This window comes from Marmota marmota, unplaced genomic scaffold, assembly GCF_001458135.2.
Source record: "Marmota marmota marmota unplaced genomic scaffold, marMar, whole genome shotgun sequence".
Lineage (NCBI taxonomy): Eukaryota > Metazoa > Chordata > Mammalia > Rodentia > Sciuridae > Marmota > Marmota marmota.
Window position 1 is genome coordinate 11,237,542 of NW_025999880.1, and position 8,760 is coordinate 11,246,301.

An 8,760-nucleotide genomic window follows, 5' to 3' on the forward strand; every position below is an offset into this window, starting at 1 on the left:
TTCTGGTTTTTTTTTTTTTTTTTTCTTGTGGTACTGGGGATTGAAGCCAGGGGTGCTCTACCACTGAGTTATACTCCCAGTCCCCCTCTTTTTTTTTGGATACTGAATCTTGCTAAGTTGCCCAGGCTGGGCTTGAAATCGATTTTCCTGCCTCAGCTTTGCAAGTAGCAGTCTAGTATCTGGGCTTTAGCTGAACTTTTTTTTTTTTTTGTGTGTGTGTGTGTGTATGTGTATATGTCTGTGTGTTGCTGGGGCTTGAACCCAGGACTTTGTGCATATGAGGCAAACACTCTACCAACTGAGCTATATCCCCAGTCCCCCTAGCTGAACTCTTAACAGGCTTATGTATATTTATTTACTAATTATTTAAAGTTGAAATTCCAAATCTCTTTCCTTTTTTTAAATTATTCTTTTTTTCCCCTCCTTTGGGACAGGACTTGTTTACACTGGGCATGTAAACGCAACCATGGTCAGGTGGTCTCATACCTGTTACAGTCAGGTGCTGACAAAGAGATTCTTACCACAAAAGGGGAGATGCCAGTGCAGTTAACATCAAGGAGAGAAATCAGGAAGATCATGGGAGGTGAGTCTGTGTTTGGGGGGAACATTTTGACTTTGTACAACTAATTTAAAACTTGTGATTATTATTTGTCACATTCTTTTTTTTTTTTATTTTAGTTGTAGATGGCCATATAATATCTTTATTTATTTTTATGTAGTACTGAGGCAAGCAAGTGCTCTACCACTGAGTTACAACCCCAGCTTCTATTTGTCACATTCTTAATGCCAAATAACTCAATAACTCGTTTATTTCTCAAAGCTAATTACTGAAGTAATTCTATGTTTCTGGGGAGGTCAACATTACAAGATTCTTTTTTTTTTTTTTTTTTGTAAAATTTAGTCATTGTTAAAAATAGTAATCATAAAATAGTAATCATAAGTAATCATAAACCTAATAGTCCTTTCTGAACTAAACAGGTAGTTACAATCATTGAACAAAATATTTGTCACTACCAAAGGATACTAATGCTTCTCAAAGATGTTTTTTTCTCAGATTTTTTTTTTTAATTTTTATTTTTTTGTAGTAGTAGGGCTCAAATGCAGGGGGACTTTATCACTGAGCCATATCCCCAGTGCTTTGCTTTTTTTAAAAAATATAACATTTAATTAATTAGTTAATTATGTGGTGTTGAGGATCGATTCCAGGGCCTCACCCACGCTAGGAAAGTGTTCTATTACTAAGCCCCAGCCCCGGCCCCGCAGTGCTTTTAAAGTTTTATTTTGAGGCAGAGTCTCATTAAGTTGCTGAGACTGGCCTTAAACTTAATGATCCTCCTGCCTCAGCTTCCCTAGTTGTTGGGATTAGAGATGTGCGCCACTGCATGTGGCTTCTTGATAATTTTTAAAGGACTGTGTAAATGTTCTGTGTTTTCTTCTTTTTAAGTGGAAGAAGATGATAATGATGACGACACCCTTCCCCAGCTGCAGAAGGAGTCAGAACTGCCCTTTGTTCCCAACTATTTGGCCAACCCAGCCTTCCCTTTTATCTATACTCCCAGAGCAGAGGATTCAGCCCAGCTGCAGAATGGGGGCTCCTCCACACCCCCAGCATCACCCCCTACAGATGGCTCACCTCCAATGCTGCCCCCTGGGGAACCCACCCTGCTAGGAGCCTTTCCCCGGGACCACCCCTCTTTGGCACTGGTTCAGAATGGTGATGTGACTGCCCCCCCTGCCATACTCAGAACACCAGAAAGCACAAAACCAGGTCCTGTTTGTCAGCCACCAGTGAGTCAGACCCGCTCCCTTTTCTCTTCTGTCCCATCCAAGCCACCAGTGACTCTGGAGCCTCAAAATGGGACTTATACAGGACCGGCGCCAGCATTCCAGCCATTTTTTTTCACTGGAACATTTCCGTTTAATATGCAAGGTAAGCACTTACAAAAAATAGCCTCTGTAACCGGGGAGTTGGGGAGAAGTGAGCTTTATTTAATATATTTGGGATATAATTACAAACTTAGAGAAAAGTTTCAAGACCTGTATGAGGAATTCCCTTTACTGAGATTCACAAATTATTTACCTTCTGCCCTTTTACCCTGAAATTCTTTTTTTTTTTTTTTTTTTTAAAGAAAGAGTGGGAGAGAGAGAGAGAGAGAGAGAGAGAGAGAGAGAATTTTTTTAATATCTATTTTTTAATTCTCGGCGGACACAACATCTTTGTTTGTATGTGGTGCTGAGGATCGAACCCGGGCCGCACGCATGCCAGGCGAGCGCGCTACCGCTTGAGCCACATCCCCAGCCCTACCCTGAAATTCTTAAGTATTGTTCTCATTGTATCTTTTCTAAGAATAAGGATATTCTTTTATATAACTTCAGTACAGTTATCAAATTTGAGAAATGTAACCTTGATATAACATTGCTCTGTAATTGGTAGTCCATATTTAAGTTTTGTCAGTTCTCTCAATAATGCCTTAGTAGATACCTTCTCTCCCCTATTCTTGCTCCCTCCCCTCTGCCCAGGACTACCCATTACATTTAGTTATACAGCCCTTGTAGGTTTTTTTTTTGTTGTTTGTTTGTTTCTTTTACTTTTGCTGTATTGTGGATGGAACCCAAGGGTGCACTGAACTACATCCTCGGCCCTTTTTATTTTGAGACAGAGTCTCACTAAGTTGCCCAGGCTGGCCTCAACTTTGGGATCCTCCTGCCTCAGCCTCCTGAGTCACTAGGATTTCAGGTGTGTGCCTGCACCTGGCTTTTTGAAATTGATAACTTTGAAGGGTCCAGGTCAATCATTTTACAGAATATGATTTTCTATCATTATTTATTTGTTGGTATTCTACTATAAAGAAGGGCTTTCTCTTCTCCCTCATTTATATCAGTAGGGACTCGTGGATTCTTATTGTGTTCAATCAGTTATAATCTATTACTGTCATTATTTTGATATTCAGATTTTTCCTGATTTGACCAATGGGACCTTCAAGCTACTTATCGTGCCCGTTAGATATGTCCCCATCATTCTTGGAAAACTTCCTTTCTTTCTAGTGTAGCAAGATGTTCCAGGTTTATGGTGTAACTTCCCTGCCCTAACCCCAGAATCAGCCCTTCTCCAAGGAGCCCTCATTCTTTTTGGTAGAGAATAGAATTTAGAAGCTAGGAAAGAGAGAAAAAAGCAAGCAAACACATTTATTTATATATGCATGTAGATCTACATTTCTGTATCTGTTTACATCTTCTTAAGAACATTAGAAATTCCAGTTCATCTTTATAGCTCCGATTCTAGCCACACTTACTAGGGTATAGTCTAGTCTTACCTTTCCTTTTTCTCTATAAGTAACTCTCCTACTTCCCAATTTTGAGGACCTGGTGCTGATAACAGTCGCCCCGGGGTGCTGCCAGGGATCCATATATAAGGAGAAAAGCAGAACTGCCAAATGTACATAAGTGCTTCGCTGGAGCCATTTTGGCAGCCAGACACAGAATGTGGAGTCAGATTGCTTTGCTCGCTGACCCATGAATAACAGTCTTTACTCCTAAAGCCAGGAACGCACCCTTATCAAGTTGTGCCATTTTTTTTAGTCAAATGTATACTTTAACTTTGTTTAATGAGTATTTTTTTGCTCTCCAGTTTTTATTGCAAGGAATTTCATATTTCATGAATACCTTTAGATCCATAATTGTTAGATCTGTTTTTTTTTTTTTTTTAATGGTACTAGAGATTGAACCCAGGGGCACTCTTTTTTGTGGGTGGGGGTACCAGGGATTGAACTCAGGGGCACTCAACCACTGAGCCACATCCCCAGCCCTATTTTGTATTTTATTTAGACAGGGTCTCACTGAGTTACTTAGCACCTCACTTTTGCTGAGGCTGGCTTTGAAATGGCGATCCTCTTGCCTCAGCCTCCTGTGCTGCTGGGATTACAGATATGTGTCACTGTGCCCAGCCCAGGGGTACTCTTAATACTGAGTCACATCCCCAACCTTTTTTATTTTTATTGAGACAGGGTTTTGGTTGTTGTGATTTTTTTTTTTTTTAAGAGAGAGAGAGAATTTTTAATATTTATTTATTTTTTAGTTTTCGGCGGACACAACATCTTTGTTTGTATGTGGTGCTGAGGATCGAACCCAGGTCGCATGCATGCCAGGCAAGCACTCTACCGCTTGAGCCATATCCCCAGCCCGGTTGTTGTGATTTTATTTATTTATTTATTTTTTTGTAGTGTGGAATTGAGCCCAGGAGCACTCTTCCACTAAGCTTGTAAGCCCCACCCTTTTTTATTTTATTTTGAGACAGGGTCTCACTAAGTTGCTGAGGCTAGTTTTAACTCACCATTCTCCTGCCTTAGCCTCCCTAGTCACCCTAGTCACCGGGATTATAGGCGTGTGTCATTGCACCTGGCATTGTAAATTTTTTTTTTTTTTAAGAGAGAGAATTTTAATATTTATTTTTTAGTTTTCGGCGGACACAACATCTTTCTTTGTATGTGGTGCTGAGGATCGAACCCGGGCTGCACGCATGCCAGGCGATCGCGCTACCGCTTGAGCCACATCCCCAGCCCCTGTAAATTTTTTGAAAGTATCTCATGTATCATGTCTTGCTTTTGCCTTCTCTCCAACCTTTTTTTTCTTTCCCTGCTCATATGTATTTTTTTTCTTTCTTTCTTTTAGTTGTACACAATACCTTTGTTTTTATTTGTTTATTTTCATATGGTGCTGAAGATTGAACCCAGAGCCTCACACCAGCTAGGCGAGTGCTCTACCGCTGAGCCACAACCCCAGCCCCTCAGGCGTATTTTTTTAAAAAATATTTTTAGTTGTAGATGAACACAATACCTTTACTTATTTATTTATTTTTATGGGGTGCTGAGGATCGAACCCAGCGCCTTACACATGCGAGGCAAGTGCTCCACCACCGAGCTACATCCCCAGCCCTTCTCTTGTGTATTTTGGTACTCAAATCCATCTGAAGTCTTTATTTCCTTAGCTCTAATGGTGGAAGAAAGTGACCCTTCTACATAGTTGGGTTGCTTGTTCCTGTCCCCTTTTACTTGGTGAAACAGTCTTAGACATAGGGAAGATCATGCAGGAAACTGCCCCAATGAGCCAGGATTAGGTCAGAGAAAAACCTGATGGCCAACCATGATTTTCCCATTGGGTGGCACAGACTAAATGTAACCATTTTTAAGATTTTAAGTTACTGATCTGTGCCACGACGATATATTCATTACCGTTTCCCCCTCTTTTTCTAGAGCTTGTACTCAAGGTAAGGATTCAGAACCCATCTCTTAGAGAAAATGATTTCATTGAAATTGAACTGGACCGACAAGAGCTTACATACCAAGAACTGCTCAGAGTGAGTTGCTGTGAGCTGGGTGTTAATCCAGATCAAGTGGAGAAGATCAGAAAGTTACCAAATACGCTGCTAAGAAAGGTAAGAAAAGTCTGCCAAGCACAAATGGTAGCTTTTTGCTCTTGGAAAATAACCAACTTCCTCTTTGATTATGTGAGTCATAGTTAAAGAAATGAAAAGAGAATGCAAAAGGAGCGGAGAGTAGTTTTCCAAATGTAATCAATAAGCTTTCTTTCCCTATGCTGTGTCTTTAGAGACGCTGGCATTTTCAAAAGTTTTAAGATACTGGATAGAATGTTTGGAGTTGCAGGTCACATGTACCTATTTCCAGTTGTTTCTGCAATGACTTGATTAGATATGCTTTGTGTTTTACAAGAAAGACCCATGTTAAATTATAGGGCAAACCCACTATTTTTTTTTTTTTTTTTGTAGTTGGACACAATGCCTTTATTTTTTATTTATTTTTATGTGGTGCTGAGGATCGAACCCAGGGCCTCACACATGCTATGCGAGCACTCTAACACTGAGCCACAGCCACAGCCCCGCACTGGGTTTTTGAACATCAGGCTTCCTTCTCAGAAGGAAAACCGGCCCATGCATTGCCTGACCCTGCAGGGTATGTGCCCACCCTGTAGTAATGACTACTAAGGGCTTCTTCCATTATTCCAATCCAACTTATGCCCTGGGGATTTAATCACAGACTTATCTGCCATGGATTTTATTTTCCTTCCAGATTTTGAAGTGAACCAAGATACTGGTGTCAGTTCAGCCCACCAAACATATGGTGGTTCCTCTTAATCTGTTAACCTGTTTTGTTTTAGGACAAAGATGTTGCTCGACTCCAAGATTTCCAGGAGCTGGAACTGGTTCTGATGATAAGTGAAAACAATTTTCTGTTCAGAAATGCTGCGTCCACACTGACTGAAAGGCCTTGCTACAACAGGAGAGCTTCAAAACTGACGTACTAATGCAGCAGGGACTTTTATCGCTGAGTATTGTGACAATGTATGTCACCTCTGGGCCAGGGACAAGCCATTGATCCAAAAGCCTCGGATGCCCACGAGGTCCCCTGGTGCCACTGCGTAGTGTACACTAACATCGTTGTTCTGCCAAGGCAGGAAGCCCCTGTCCCCCAGCAGCGGTGCCACTCTTCCAAGCCTCTTGGTGCACAATAAACCTATTGCTTGAAGCTCTGAACAGCTGAGAAGTGGTCTGGAGAGGCAGAAGCCGGAGGTTCTATATCCAGTGTGTTTTATGTGCAGAATGTAAGAGAGTTGTCTAAGCAGAAGCTGAGAGAGCGCAGAACCTATTTCCGGCCACTCCTGTTGACAGTGCACCTGAAGGGCCGGGCGCGCTTTTCTTGGTGTTGCATGCTCATGACTCTCCTGAAATTGCAAACTGACTAGAGAGGAAGACTGGGGAAAGCACAGGTACTGGACAAAGGAATTTTGGTGTGACTTGTGGCTGTGAGGTTTCTTAGAACATATTTATAAATGTTACTCAGGTGAAAAGTATTTAAGTATACAGTTACCTAATTGTAAATAGGCTGTTAACCAAAAGCTTCCCCTCCCCCACTTTTCCTTTGCGAACACTCACAACTGCTTCTGTCTCCACTATCATCTCTGCTTTACCTTCCCTTCACCATCACTAGAGGGCTCTCGGAGGCTTTCTAAAAGAGCCACTGCATTTTTACTGAGGCGATTCCTGTCATCAATGTATTTAATTGCACTGTTTGAGAAGAGCACAAGCATTGCCAGTCCGTGTTCTACATTCTCATTTTCCACTAGAAATGAAAAGCAGTTTTTGAGCCTGAATCTGTTGCTATTTTACAGGTTATTGTGGGAAATTGAACTAAAGGAGTTAGCATCTTTATTTTTGTAACAAAGATAAAGGTTATTTTGAAATTATTAGGATTTTTACACAACTCTGAAATCTGTTGCTTTTTTAAACAAATCGTTTGATCTTAGGGATCCCCTACTGCCACCACCAATCTACTCAACAAAATCAGTTGTGAGTCTACCAGACTTAAAAACAAAAACAAAACTTAACCTGATTAAACTCTTGAGCATGGCATAAGAATTTTGTTCAAGAATGCATTTGAGGATTCTTTTCATTTTCTTCAGCATCATTAAGGTGAAAGAAAAGCTACTGTCTCGTTGAAACAAACAGCTTAGCTTTAGAAATCAGAGCTGCCCAGGTAGACAGGAGAGCAGGGGTTGAAACCAGCTGTTGGAGAGAGCATCCCCGCTGTCTTAAGAAGCTTTCTCCCCATAGTGCCTATAGTTTCCAAAGAAACTTAACTTCCTGACTGTGTTAACTTAATTTTATTAGAACACTATAATTGAGTAAGAAGGTGCAGAAGATGTCAATGGAAGAGAATGTTGTACTAAGATAATGGCCTCCTGCTGCTGCTTAAGTACTGAAATGAGGCTGAGATATTCTTCAAGGCCAACTTCATGGAGTCACTCTGTGACTTACTCGTATCCCCTCCCCCCTTACTGCTGGTGACTTACCCTTGTGGAGTGTGCATAGCAGAGTGAAGGTTGCATATTACCCACTTTCTCTCAAGTGCTTTAAAGAAACCTCCCTTGTGTTTCAACCAATCAGAAACTACATTATCTAGATGTACTAACCTCTTCCTTCACTTTGAAAAGTTACAACTTACTGATACAATTAACTATGGTTCTATCCTTCAAGAAATGGTTCAGTATTAATTCATGTCTAAATTACTGGGGTTAAAACTCTTTTAGCCACCTAGATTCATTAGAGATTCTCAGAAGCAGTGGAGGCCCTTGGCTAGGAGGTGGCCTACAGAGTTGTTCTCCAGGCTCAGAAGCAGAGGGAGCAAGGGTCTTGGTGTCCCAGGCAAAAGGTAGATCCCTTGCGGCTCTGCCCTACCCTGATCTCTCTCTCCATAGAATCCTCTGTGGTCAGTGACTCTGGCAGTGGGATTAGACTGCACAGTTGCTGGTAGGTGAGTTTAAAGTCTTAATCTATGCATTCAGAGAAATATTTTTATATGCTTTGTGTAATTTATAACAAGAGTTTTTTTTTTAGCTTTGTTAACTGTGAATTCTCTCCTCCCCCACTGCGTATTTAAAGCATGTGTTCACACTGTGTGTAAACATTCACAGAGGATTCTTTTCTTTGTGCATTGCTACTCTTCAAACATAACAGGTATTATTAAAATTAAATATTAACTGACCAAACCCATTTTCTTTCATTTTGGCCTCCTAAGTAGCACTGTATTTCTAATCACAGGAGTTCAAATTTCTGGACAGTCCCTGTGTCCTGGCACTCTGGAGGAAAAATAGAAGGGCTCACTCCCCACCTGAGCCTCCCGTCCTGCGGCTGTAGCGTCATGCCGTCAGTGGCACCTGCAGGCAGATATTTTGTGTGGTGTCTTTCCT

At 41.2% G+C, this 8,760-nt stretch overlaps 1 protein-coding gene across 1 annotated transcript in view; it reads left to right on the forward strand.

Moving 5' to 3' along the window:
• Nucleotides 1–8,559, forward strand: part of Ankrd40 (ankyrin repeat domain 40) — a 16,727-nt gene extending 8,168 nt beyond the window's left edge. The window contains exons 2-5 of the mRNA XM_015495470.2: nucleotides 435–583; nucleotides 1,445–1,930; nucleotides 5,250–5,431; nucleotides 6,172–8,559. Coding sequence (XP_015350956.1) covers nucleotides 435–583; nucleotides 1,445–1,930; nucleotides 5,250–5,431; nucleotides 6,172–6,318 — 964 coding nt within the window. The 3' untranslated portion in view covers nucleotides 6,319–8,559. The remainder of the gene's footprint in view (nucleotides 1–434; nucleotides 584–1,444; nucleotides 1,931–5,249; nucleotides 5,432–6,171) is intronic.
• Nucleotides 8,560–8,760: the final 201 nt, after the last annotated feature.